This window comes from Plodia interpunctella, chromosome 12, assembly GCF_027563975.2.
Source record: "Plodia interpunctella isolate USDA-ARS_2022_Savannah chromosome 12, ilPloInte3.2, whole genome shotgun sequence".
Taxonomy (NCBI): Eukaryota; Metazoa; Arthropoda; class Insecta; order Lepidoptera; family Pyralidae; genus Plodia; species Plodia interpunctella.
In genome coordinates this window covers 6,156,045-6,168,407 of record NC_071305.1, presented here as the reverse complement: position 1 = coordinate 6,168,407, position 12,363 = coordinate 6,156,045, and the positions used below count along the sequence as shown (strand labels likewise).

The 12,363-nt window shown below is 34.8% G+C and overlaps 3 protein-coding genes across 8 annotated transcripts in view; 2 read left to right on the top strand and 1 right to left on the bottom strand.

The window, feature by feature from the left end:
- norpA (no receptor potential A) overlaps nucleotides 1-6,415 on the top strand; it is a 59,582-nt gene extending 53,167 nt beyond the window's left edge. For 2 of the 6 annotated variants that reach the window (XM_053752579.2, XM_053752578.2), the window contains exons 18-22: nucleotides 1,077-1,257; nucleotides 1,694-1,897; nucleotides 2,450-2,606; nucleotides 2,779-2,868; nucleotides 3,272-6,415. In XM_053752579.2, the coding sequence (XP_053608554.1) occupies nucleotides 1,077-1,257; nucleotides 1,694-1,897; nucleotides 2,450-2,606; nucleotides 2,779-2,868; nucleotides 3,272-3,340 (701 nt within the window). In that variant the 3' untranslated portion in view covers nucleotides 3,341-6,415. The remainder of the gene's footprint in view (nucleotides 1-1,076; nucleotides 1,258-1,693; nucleotides 1,898-2,449; nucleotides 2,607-2,778; nucleotides 2,869-3,271) is intronic. The other 4 variants (XM_053752583.2, XM_053752580.2, XM_053752581.2 and 1 more) reach the window with 4 other exon arrangements.
- mRpL33 (mitochondrial ribosomal protein L33) lies at nucleotides 6,352-7,977 on the bottom strand. Its single transcript, XM_053752593.1, has 3 exons — nucleotides 7,728-7,977; nucleotides 7,546-7,649; nucleotides 6,352-6,527 (listed from the first exon to the last, which is right to left on the bottom strand). Exons 1-3 carry the CDS (start codon nucleotides 7,766-7,768, stop codon nucleotides 6,469-6,471), a joined length of 204 nt encoding a protein of 67 aa, XP_053608568.1. The 5' UTR covers nucleotides 7,769-7,977; the 3' UTR covers nucleotides 6,352-6,468.
- Nucleotides 7,978-8,794: 817 nt separating this feature from the next.
- fne (found in neurons) lies at nucleotides 8,795-10,761 on the top strand. Its single transcript, XM_053752592.1, has one exon. It carries the CDS (start codon nucleotides 9,190-9,192, stop codon nucleotides 10,318-10,320), a length of 1,131 nt encoding a protein of 376 aa, XP_053608567.1. The 5' UTR covers nucleotides 8,795-9,189; the 3' UTR covers nucleotides 10,321-10,761.
- Nucleotides 10,762-12,363: the final 1,602 nt, after the last annotated feature.

Sequence of the window (12,363 nt, the reverse complement as noted above, 5' to 3'; positions counted from 1 at the left end):
TAGAAACATTAAGCCATTTAACAAGTAAATCTATGTACTTAATAAAAAATATAAAATTCGTAATGTCCCATGAACATTTTAATAACAATTACATGTTCAAATGAAATTCCTTCATAGCAAAATAACTGGTACGTCGATGATAATTTTGAAACTGTTTACGTTATTTGCACTGCAAATAGCTAGTGAAATCATAATTTGTGTGGGTTTATGCCAAGCGCATAAACTGGAAACGCGGTGTGAACGACGAGAGATATTTTTGGCGGCATCCTGAATATCCCTTGCGGCCTGTTTGAGATACGTTTGCGTAATAATATATTCCAAGTGAGATTTTAAACCATGTTGACGATTTCTTTATTGGTCCTATCGGATTAATTATGGTTATAGCTATTTTTTCTCCCCTATCAACCTACATACGTAAGAAAAAAAATTATAAAACAATTCAAAAAATTGGTCTATTCCGAAAACTGTGAAATCTATTTTTTTCGTATCTCAAAATAATCTAACACCAATCGTTATACTTAGTACCTATCAAATAAATCATCTTTCGTAATAAAACTCGCTAGTTTCTATACTTACGCAGAGGTGTTTCAAATCATTCATGATTCCGTTATTACGATGTTCAGTAAACATTTATGCAAACCCACACCCACTACAATGAAGTTAGCAGAATATTTTCACAGGTTATTAAAGTTTCTGTCTTTTATTAACGAATGGTCTTGGAAGCTACATACGTTTTATTATTTTCATTCAGTGTGATCTTTTCAAAAGACGTGTGCGCGTTTGAATTTTCATTCAAGTTTAATAAAGAACAAATATGATTAGGAGACAAAGAATCATCAGAGGTCAGTTGAAAGATTGATTTCGCAATTTATAACTCACGTAAACTGAATATCAGAGTGGCGGCAGAATAGTATTCGCTTCAGAAATTATGCAAACACCTCCTTTTGATCTGGTCACTTCACTCAACATTCAAAAGATGTAAAAGAACATAGATAAGGAAATATTGCTGCTTTAAGTCGAGCGAACATTATTCTTGTCATACAACATTTTTATACGATATTGACATATACTTCCAGAGCCGCCCCTAGTGTTTGAACCGATCACAGTGGAGTCCCTGCGACAGGAGAAGGCGTTCCTCAAAACTGGTCGGAAGCAACAGAAGGAACTGGAAGCCATGAGGAAGCGCCACGCCAAGGAGCGCATGACGCTACAGAAACAACAGTGCAGCGCGCTCGAGAAGATGGTCAAGGGAAAGAAGTAAATTTATTTTTTTATGTCTACCTCTTATATCTATCTCATCGATCATGACACCGGTGTATAACTTATGCTCATGGACCTTTTCCTGACTTTAAAAATTTTATATCTTTTGGCGCACAAATAATGTGATTGAAACACTTTTGTGCCTCGTTTCCACTAAAGAGAAACTAACACAAAACACTAAACTAAACAATTATCAGCAATTTTATAACAATGTCTACAGTAGACATCATTGTAAAATTACTGACAATTGCAAAGCTTTATCGTTTCATTATATGCAAATTTTTTGAGATTCTGAAGAACCTAAGTAGTTACTATTTTTTGTGAACGTATGAAAGATCAGTAAATAGAGAAAGCTATAGACCACGTCTCTTCTTTCTTTTCGAGAGCGTTATTGCTAACACTAATCTTCAACATAATTTTTCACCCAATCCAGCAAAGATCAGTTAAGCAACGACGCAGCGTTTCGTAAACTAGTGACTGAGCAGTCCGCGGCGTGGGGGGAGCTGGTCGCCAAGCAACGCTCGGAGGAGTGGAGCGCGGCGAAGAGTAGGCTGGACGAGCAACGGGACTTGCTGAAGAAGATGATGGAGGCGTCGCAACTGGCGCAAATGAAGCAGCTTGAAGGAAAGCATGAGAGGTAAGTCATGTTTATATAGGAAATGAAGAGCGCGGGACGACTTATGTCTAATGCAGCGAAGAGTAGTTTAGAGTAGTCACTACTCTAAACTACTCTTGATGCTGATGAAAATGAAGCTTGAATAAAATGTCTTGAGAGTGACCGACATAAAATTAATATTTCCAATGTACATATAAGTAAGTAGTTGAAAAGCATAGCCTAAAAAAGGGAAACAACAAAATCTAAATATATATATCAATTAATGTTATACCAAACATAAATTCATTTAGATTTTAAAGTAGCATATAGTTTGAAGTCAAAAGTTTGATTGAATGACAGTTAAGATCCTGTCAAGAGTACAAAAATAAATTCTACTTGACAGAATTAACAGTTAACCACATAGAAATAAAACTACATAGATTTTTATTCCACGGTAATAGAGACAAATCTGCAGTAAAATTGGGTAGGTTGATGTGTTGACTAAAGTGTTTAACTATATTAGTGGCTTTCTAAAGATGAAAGTCACGTCAGTGCCATCGAAACAGTTGACTAAGTTATCTTTATGCGTTACAGGGAGCTGAAAGATATGACGGCCCGCCAAACCAAAATCAGCATTGAGACGAGCAAGGAAGTCGCCAACGATAAGACGCTGAAAACCAAGCAGGAGAAGGACCGGCGGCTGCGGGAGAAGAAGCAGAACAACACCAAGAAGTTCATGGATGAACGCAAGGTGAAATATTTACATACATGGCGTCCACGTAACACAATAATTAATGTGGTAATGATATGATTAACCTTACACGGCCCTTCTCCACACGTAACTGTACATCACAGCCATAACTATTTTATCAAATATTTGGCTACACACCTATATATACATGACAATATTAAATTCGTTTCAGACTCAAACCATCAAACAGAATCGAGAGAAGGAGAAGCTGAAAGCCACCCACGATAAGCAAATGGAGGAACTGTCAAAGGATGTTGAGCATGTAAGGCGCGATTAATTATTTATTTCTTCTTTTAATTTTTTTTAACTATGTTTAGCTTTTTACAGACATCTACACAATGCTTCGCATTTTATTTGCAACGAATATTCCAGAAAATTGAAAATTTCATTATTTTGATCTCAGTATAATTTGGGCATGATATAAATGCTTTAGATGTGCCTGCATGCAAGTTCCACTGATGAGCCGAAACTTTAGTTGCCTTTCTCTGTGTTTTCCTTGGTTGCGTATATGTGCATAATAAAAATATATGATGAGGAGACTATCGTCGCTGGACCTTGTACGCATGGTTGCCAACAAGAACACGTAAGAATTGGATCTTGGAGGAAGCCCGGCGGATATTTTCATCATATATTTTTAAATATTGATGTTGTCTTTGATTTTCTAGCTCATTGAAATGTTTAAGATGGAGGAATCCGATGTCAGCGTCGGGGAAAAACCTGAATTTTTAGCATGAAAGTACCCTGACCTTGCTCCATTACTGGAGCAATGGACTTGAACTGTGAGTGACTAAGTGATCTCTGCAGCATTTGGTACACATATTCTATCCCAAGACGATAAAACTTATGTGTGTGTGCGTATATATAATAAAGATGTGGATAGAATTATTGGACAAAAATGCAGTTGTGCTTCATTTGAACAGTTGCATGAAGTGTACAACGATGAATAATTGGAGACATTTGAAAATACCCTCAGTGAGATCTTATGTACCAAACCAAATATGTGTCACCAAAACTATACCTAAATGTATGTAGACTATAAGTAATAATTAAGAAATAATTTTATCAAATTGGGAAAAGATCCTGTCTTTATATCTCATCGGTAAAGTCAATCGACCCGTACGGTCAGGTAACAGTATCTAAACCACTGGACTGCCTCTATTAGAAGTAAAATTAAAAATTTACTCTGGCCAAGTGTCATTAAGTAGGTACATTAAGAAAAAAATCTTGTTTTGTCTTCAATTTTGATTTTATAAATATTAGGGTGTAGATGTTATTAATGTAATTATGTTTCAGATCTCTAAAGTTAAGTCAAATATTACTTGCGCCGGTACAGGGTTGGGAAATGGATGAGTTGATGACAATAATTTTAGTTAAGTATGTACTTTCAGATCTAAGTACGAAGACAGTCGCTCGTGCACACGGCGTCCTAAGTGAGCGACGGAACGCCGCACCATCGCGAGGCCACAAGTAAAATCATACATATGGTATCGACGCATCGCGCCGAAACGCACTGCCTCATCGCTTTTGTCGCTCACCTAGGGCGCAAAGTCATAGTCACACTTACTACCCCACCCCTGTATTGTCGCAGGTATTATTTTATTAGCCCAGTAAATAATCTATGTATAGAAATGACAATTAGTCAAACCTATAATATAATAAGCAAGTTTAAAGTATAGTTACCAAAGTAAAATAATATATTAGTGTAGGTAATTAATTAATTCATAAAATAGTACTTATTGTGTACCTATAGCATCCTTATTAATAGTTACGTAGTCAAAAGTAAATTAATTTTTTATCGAAAATGGAGAACGAGTAAATAATTAACGAGAAATTGTTGAACTGAAAGAAGTGATTTTTCGGCCTTTTGGAAAATAATAAAATTATATTTAGCTAGAGCTAGGAACAATAATAGTAAAACTAGCGTAAATATTTGTTCTTTTTACGGGTAAATTGTAAAAAATATGCAATACTTCGTAAGTCACTTTCTTTTGTACCTTTGGAAGCATTAATCTTAAAAGAAATATGTACAATTATTTTTGGTGCCACATTAAAACCAAATAGCTGAATCGCTAATTTAGCTAGCTAAATCGAGTTATATGGTCAATTCAAAACATATTATTTCAATTCAAGTAATAATAAATTGAACGTTGAGAAATGTATGCATATTCAAAACTCCCTAATCCTTTTTGTAATACATTTAAGAGAAGATTTATTGCCCCATACGGGCTTTCTTATTTTTTTGATTCCATTGTGGCTTAAAATGTTTATTTATTCACACGATAGAAGTTAAAAAAATGGTAAAATGTAAAGTACAGTAAAATCGTTGATAAGGGATCAAGAACAAGCATTCTCGTAAGCTAATAAGAGTAAATAAAATCCAAATCCTGTTACATATATAAGGCATATTATAAACTGGTTACCTAATAACGTATACCTACATCTCCAGTTAAAGTATAATAATTATCATTCCATTAAACATTTTACAATTGTATTTGTCTTATTAATAGTGGACCAAGCTTTCAACTTTTCTTATCTCTTAAAATAATTTATTAGTATGTATTTAATTAACTACTAGATAAACAATGACTTATGGAAAATATGTAGTGTCATGTTAGATTAAATTATTATATTACCTATATACTGTATATTGTTTTAATAAGCCAAAGAATATAAATATGTTGTAATTATTCAAATAATTGGTGTCAACGTTATAATTTTAAATCAATTACTTTGAGACTCTGAAAGTCAATAACTTAGTTAATTCTAATACAAAATTATATATAAGCAAATGAGGTATTTCCCTAAGATTTATTAACTTTGATTGTGATGCCTCATTAATATATTCTAGTCAATTTTATTCATGATATATTTAGTTAAATTAAATTCCTATTTTTCTTAATTTCCAGTATTAGTTAGATGTAAATAAAATAAAAATCATTTTATCAATGGTATTACAACATTATATTGTAAAGTTCACAGATTTAATGTAAAATATTACATTTTCAAATAAATACTAGGTATGAACTTGCAAATAAATGTTTTATTGGAGAATTTCTTTACACATATTGTTTGTAATTTTTAGATTCTAAAATTGATAGTGAGAATAATTATAAGTGTTTCTTAATGTTTTTGTATTTTAAAATTTACATAATTGTTCAAAATGTTAAACAAGATTAATGTAGACACATTTTATCAATACATGGATAATAAAATTATTCACACTATAATATATTGTGGTGAAATTGTACTAAAACCTTTTTTATTTTAATGTTGTATTATGAATGAAAGAAATTCTATTTATTGCTTTCAAAATCGTGATATAAAAATAATTTATTAAACCAATATTTGGCCTATTGGATGAATTTTGAAGTAGATTTTTATTCACTAGTTTACATTGGATTGGGTCATGTTCATATATGTAACTTTTCAATTGAATATGTAATTTATACTGTAATTTTTTTTATTAGCACTTTTACTTAGCACTAAATGTTCATAAGGCACCTCCCACATTATTGTAATATTATTATTTTTGTCAGGTACAATCCTTTTTGGTAGATACAAGTATCAATCATTTAGTATAAGAATATGAAATGTAAAGCATATATTCTAAAATCATTATATTGGATATGTATTTTAGACACATTGCTCTTTATGAATCAATGCAAATTAATGTAAAAAATATATTAAAATCAATAATTAATAACAGTCAAATTCTATAATTTGCTAGACATAGTGAAACACCATATTGTATCCAAAGATTTCTTTATTCTTTCAAGTACAATAACTAAATTAAAACATTTCAAATATAACAGTGTTTTTATTTGCCTACACATACCTTACTTTGCTACACATTTCCAAACTATTATGAAGATTTGATACTTCTGATTTTTTTCCTTTCCTTGTAAAGGCTCTCACAACGTACTGAAATAAAATAAAGGAAACATTGTAGATAATACAAGTGCAAAAAAATGTCAGAAAAATATAATGAACCCCTTCAAATAAATCTTGTTAATATCAAATAACAAGCAGAGAACATAGAATGTGAAATAAGATAAGATCTGCTGTCATAAGAGAGAGTGGGGTAGAAGAATTACAATTCTTCTGTGGCACTAGAATAGTGTTTAGGTGGGTAACAACCCCAAAGCACTCCCATCTGATTTTCCCTTTCAGGTTCCAAAGCATACTACAAGCAGTTTAAAACCTAATCAACAGCCTTGATTAGTTGTTTCATAAGTTATTTTTCTTATGGGGTTTCTGACCCCTTCCCTTCCAAAAACCTGCTGTAGCCTTACTTCACTTGCCAAAGCAGGGGGTGGGGATGTAGTCCTTGCACCCTATCATAACCTATCTTTTGTTAGCCCAGTTTGATGCTCCATTGTGTGATCACAAACTAACCGGCACAGCAATGGTTGTTCTGAAATGCTAGTAGTTTGTAGCTTTGGTAAATTTAAATAATAATTTCTAAATAAACGATTTGATTTTGAATCCTACCTAACCTACACAGATTTGTTATCATTTATTTGTGAGTTGTGGTCTACTTTATATAGTCTACAGTCTCCGAACATAAACGGATAACATGAAGACGAGAGCTAGTAGAAATTGATGTATGAGTAAATTAATTTTACATCCAGCATAGCGATAAAGCCATTGACTGTAAATAAGTGTCGGAAACGTTCCAGATAGTTTACGACCTTTCATATGACATAAAACGTAAGCTGTTTGCTTGTAAAATTAGACCTTCACAGGCACTTTTTCTCGTTAATTTTTATATTTATAGTTATGTCTCACAAGCTGGCACTGGTACTGGCATTTCTGAACGACCACTGCTGAGAAGAAATGCCGAAAGAAACATATAGTTTTAACGTGATTTTTAGATGTTATATCTGAGATTAACCTTATATAGATGCTGATGATAGATAAATAGTGCGAATGTACTTACTGTATGGATCAAACCTTAGGAGTTCCATTTTATCCGCGAGACGTTCTCGAATAGCAATAAATTTATGTCCAGATACTACACTCTCCATCAATACCATTATCATCCTGAAATATTAAGTAGATGAAATCACAAAGAAAAATAATTAAGTTTAGGAACTAGGTTATATTTTTATTGCTACTTACTTGCTTTTGGCTTTTTTGAATAGAACGTTTGACAAAAACATTTTAATAACGTGATAGGTATCCACACAATGATTCAATAAACTGGGTTGAAGACTTGATAATTAATTCAATTTAGCCATTAGCCAATTTAATTTAGTAGACACACAGAAAGAACATCCATCCCATCTACATTTAATTCTGTCTGATCTACTCAATGGATCTCATATAATTCGACTCCTGAAGAGCAGAAAACAGAAGTCAATGTCAATTTCAAATGATGTCAAAATCAAATTAGGTATGTATTTTTCTTTGAATGGCAAGCAAATAATGCTTAAGGTAGGTATGCAAATACTTTAGATAAGGGGTTAGTTATAAGTAGGTACCTAAGTAGGTAGGTACCATAGATCTACCTATCCCTAGGAACCTACCTACATAACTAGGTCCTCCTGTCCAGAAAGTGAAGAAATAAAATGTCCGCTGTCTCCTGTTGGCAGGCAACACTGTATTGCAATGGCAAAATTCGACAAAAATCCGTTTCTTCACTTTCTGGAGTTTCTGGACAGACCATGGATTTAATAAACGTACCTACTGTTCGGAGTACCTACTGTTCGGAGTACCTACTAATAGGGAGTATTACTGCACAATTATCCCACTAGAGCACAGCACTGTATGATAGGTATACAAAAGCTTTGCCGCCTTTTGCTATGTCGATTACAACCTTTATTTTAGAGTACTTTATTAATCCTTTCATTATGTAAGCATTCGTTTGTGAAAATATACAACAATGTAGCATATTGGGGGGCCGATATATTTGGAAAAATCGTTTTCCATAGGATAAAAAACCTTTGAAAACTAAGGGATACGCCTCGAAAAGAAGCTCGGAACACTTCACACGTAAGATCTTCAGTCAAAATCAAGTTTATATTTTTTTCCTTTAAACTCGCACCACGATTGCGTAGAAGGTATTTTTGGTCGTAAATCTGCAATCATATTAAAAATTGGCAATGTGTGTACCTTTCATTCGTTATTTCATTCGCCGGTGAAAAATCGGTATTATATCGGTTCTGCACTGGTGTAAACTTCTATTTGATCCATAGACAAACTTTGAAAAATGCCACGCGATCATTATTTTACAAAAATTAAATATAATTTGACAGAATCAAATAATCGCACGTGTGATTGACTACAATTTTTGAGAATATTATCATCAAATCTGTAAATTTGGAAGACACAGTGTTATTATAAATCAATTCTTTGATTGTTTCCATTGTGAGCACAAAATCCTGGTAACATTCCAAAAACAAACTTGTTCGTGTGATGATGAACTTGTGAACCGGCGTTGCTTTACGATTTCGTGTAACTGGAAGTTTTAGCGTTCATTCTTTGTTCTTATATATGTTGCAAATGAAATAATCAACTTCCAGGAGTGTGAGTTTTATTAGTATTTTCGTTTCCGTAGTGTAGTTTTTACAATCAAAGAACAATGATAAATAACGAAATGGAGAATGGCGGCGGCGACGCCAATTCTAATGTGTCACCGACCAAACTCATGGTCAATTATATCCCAGAACTGATGACGCGGGATATGATGTACGCTTTATTCTCTGCAATGGGCAAGATTGAGAGTTGTAAACTAATCGCTAACAGAGGTTACGGTTTCGTGGAATACGAAAAACACGAGGATGCTGAGAAGGCGCGGACAGCGTTCAACGGCCTCCTAATGCAAGGAAAGACTTTAAAAGTATCTTTCGCCCTGCTCAACCCCGAAAACAAGGTCAGCCATAAACCGGATATAGAGTCAAATCTTTATATAAGTAATCTACCTCCTGATATGACGCTAGAACGCCTTAACAGTTTGTTTGGTCAGTTTGGAAACATAACCAACAGTCGTGTATCTCAAGGAATCGGTTTCGTATGTTTCGAGAACAGACAACAAGCCGAGGAGGCAATACAACATTTGAATGGGCAAACGCCAATCCCAGGTGCAGGCCCAATAGTTGTTAAGTTCGCCAACAAGCCAAATTCCAACAAAAACCCCCCTCGGCCGGCCCCGAGAATCGGAGTGACGACACCACTAGCGTACAATGGAACTGCGGCCGTTTTCAATGGGACGACGCCGGCCGCATTCAATGGCACCAATCTGAGCGCAGCTTTCGGTGCACGACCTACTGCTTTTGCGCCTGGTTTCCCGCAGGCTTCACCACCACCTCTACTGCCGTCACCAGGCAAAGCATTGCCATTCATCAACAAGGGTCAACAACGCTTCAATCCAATGGCGGCCACCAACCACACACCACTACCTCTACTGGGCGCCCCCGCGAGTCCTGTACCATTGCTTGGTGCCCCTCCAGCCCCCCATCAGACTACAGTGTATGTATATAATATTGGTGAGGACACTGAAGAGCTTGCTTTATGGCAACTCTTTGGCCCATATGGTGCAATTGATTCTATAAAAGTGATTAAAGATCCTGAAACAAAGAAAAACAAAGGCTTTGCATTTGTAAACATGCGTGAATATGATGAGGCCGCAATGGCTATACAGGCGCTCAATGGATACACGCTCAATGGACAGGTTCTATCAGTTAGTTTTAAGACACAGAAACGGAATAATTAGAGTTGAATAGACGTTATGAACGTCTTTTTATTTGTGATCATACCCAGGCCGAAAGCTTAAAAATTTCATTCCAATCTCAAAATATTTTTGTAGTCGAGAAGGAAGATCCTCTATTATGCATTTCAGATTAGTCGCATAAGTATTTTTGTAAGATTTAATATAGTTTTATATTCGCAATGAACATGACTATCTGTGAGTTTAGTTGGCTTGACAGTATCATATATGTGTACCCACTTTTATCATATGATATGGTATTATATTATTGGACTATGTATGGACCTGTCGCAGTATGTATATCTGACTCGCGCAAGCGCCCGGGCACGCCCCGCCTCAGCTAGTTGCTGCCCTGACGCTTGTTTTAACCCTCCAGGTATTTTATTTTGTGTAATACAAAAGCATTGTATGTTTTTTGATCTTTAATAAATTTCATGTTTAAATAGATATTATTGTATATTTCTCTATTTTTTTCTATATACAACTTATACCCCCCACCTTGTCGTGTCCTTATTTACATACATAATAATATACATATAAGTATTAATACATAATATAATTATTTGTGGCAGTAGTTTAACATGTACATAATATATAATTTTGTGTATATTGTCTGTCCGCGGCAGGTCAGCTGTTTAAAACTGCTTAAATATTGCATGTTGTGTAGTGAAAGAGCAAAAATAAGTTTATTTGTTTATGTTACCTCGCGTTTATAGCTCTAGTTATTGTTTTTTCCGCCATTAATTTCTTATTAAATATTATTTTTGGCTCATTTGCAAGTCAGGCCTTCTAGTTTCAGAATTATCATGTTTCAACAGTAACTTTTTTCAATGCCGTCATAGACGCATATGTTTAATAGCTTTAATCTATACAAATACGGCTTTGAGTCAGTCCATTAGTGGTAGCATAGTTTAACATAAAATGTGAATGTGCAGTTAATATTCATGAGAACTTCTCTTAAAATGTCCATAAGTAGGGTGTAGGTAGGGTCTATAAGCTAGGGAAAATTAAGGCCCGTGCATTCTTAATGCGTATCACGCACGTACACAACAAAATTGTATGACATTTTATTGCATGCATGCATTACATTCCATATAACTGAAGCAAAAGTGCTGCAAAGGAATTCTGTGTGTTCGGCTCGGGCCGCGTCGGGCCTTTATAATAGTCCAATTCGCCAAATTTCAGATGTAGATTATCACGCTGAACCAGGTTTCTAAGACTGCCACAATATTGTGTACCTTAAAGTATTGTACGCTAAGCACCATGTGCCTAATATACAGTTACTGGTGTGATAAAGTAAGTATTTTGACTTGTTATCGTTTGTTTAAAATCAATACGATTTGAACTAGGTATACTGTAAGAAAAATTTAGAAATTGTAATAAAAATAACGCCATCGATACACCTCTGGCACATTATCTCAGATATTGTTAAAAATGTAGTGAAATACCTTCCAAGCTACGTGCACTACACCAGTAGTAGGACGAAATATATATAGCTAGGTACCTACGCCGGCGGCGCCGCCTTTTAGCGACTTAGTGTCCTTCAAGGACAAGGTCAGAAATGTGAATGTGAACGACCCTTTTCTCTCGAGATAGATATGAAAACCGTTAGCTTTAGGTAGACATGCCTCGTAGTGTGTATAGGTAGGTATATGACGATCAAAAACCACGCCACTTACAATTGCTTTATCTATGGCGTCTTTCAGTGTGCACGGCTTTAAAGCGGTAGTGGTTAAGACCGTCCGGTTGTGATCAAAAGGAGCTAGGTTCCAATGCTACATGAGCCACAACATTTTGTATACCAATCTGACTTACTAAATAAAACATTGTGAGGAAACCTGCACACTGTTGACAGTTTAAGTTCACTAGTGTGTATGCGATTACTTGACATTAGCGTCGTAGGCAGTCGTAAAAGTCATGTCAGATGCCTTTAGCCGACTTAAATAAAATCTGACACCTGACTGGTGGTAGAGCACTAGGATGACTTTATATTAGAAGACAGTTTTGGTTTCCCATATTTTGTTTCTATCCGCAAACTGGTCAATATAA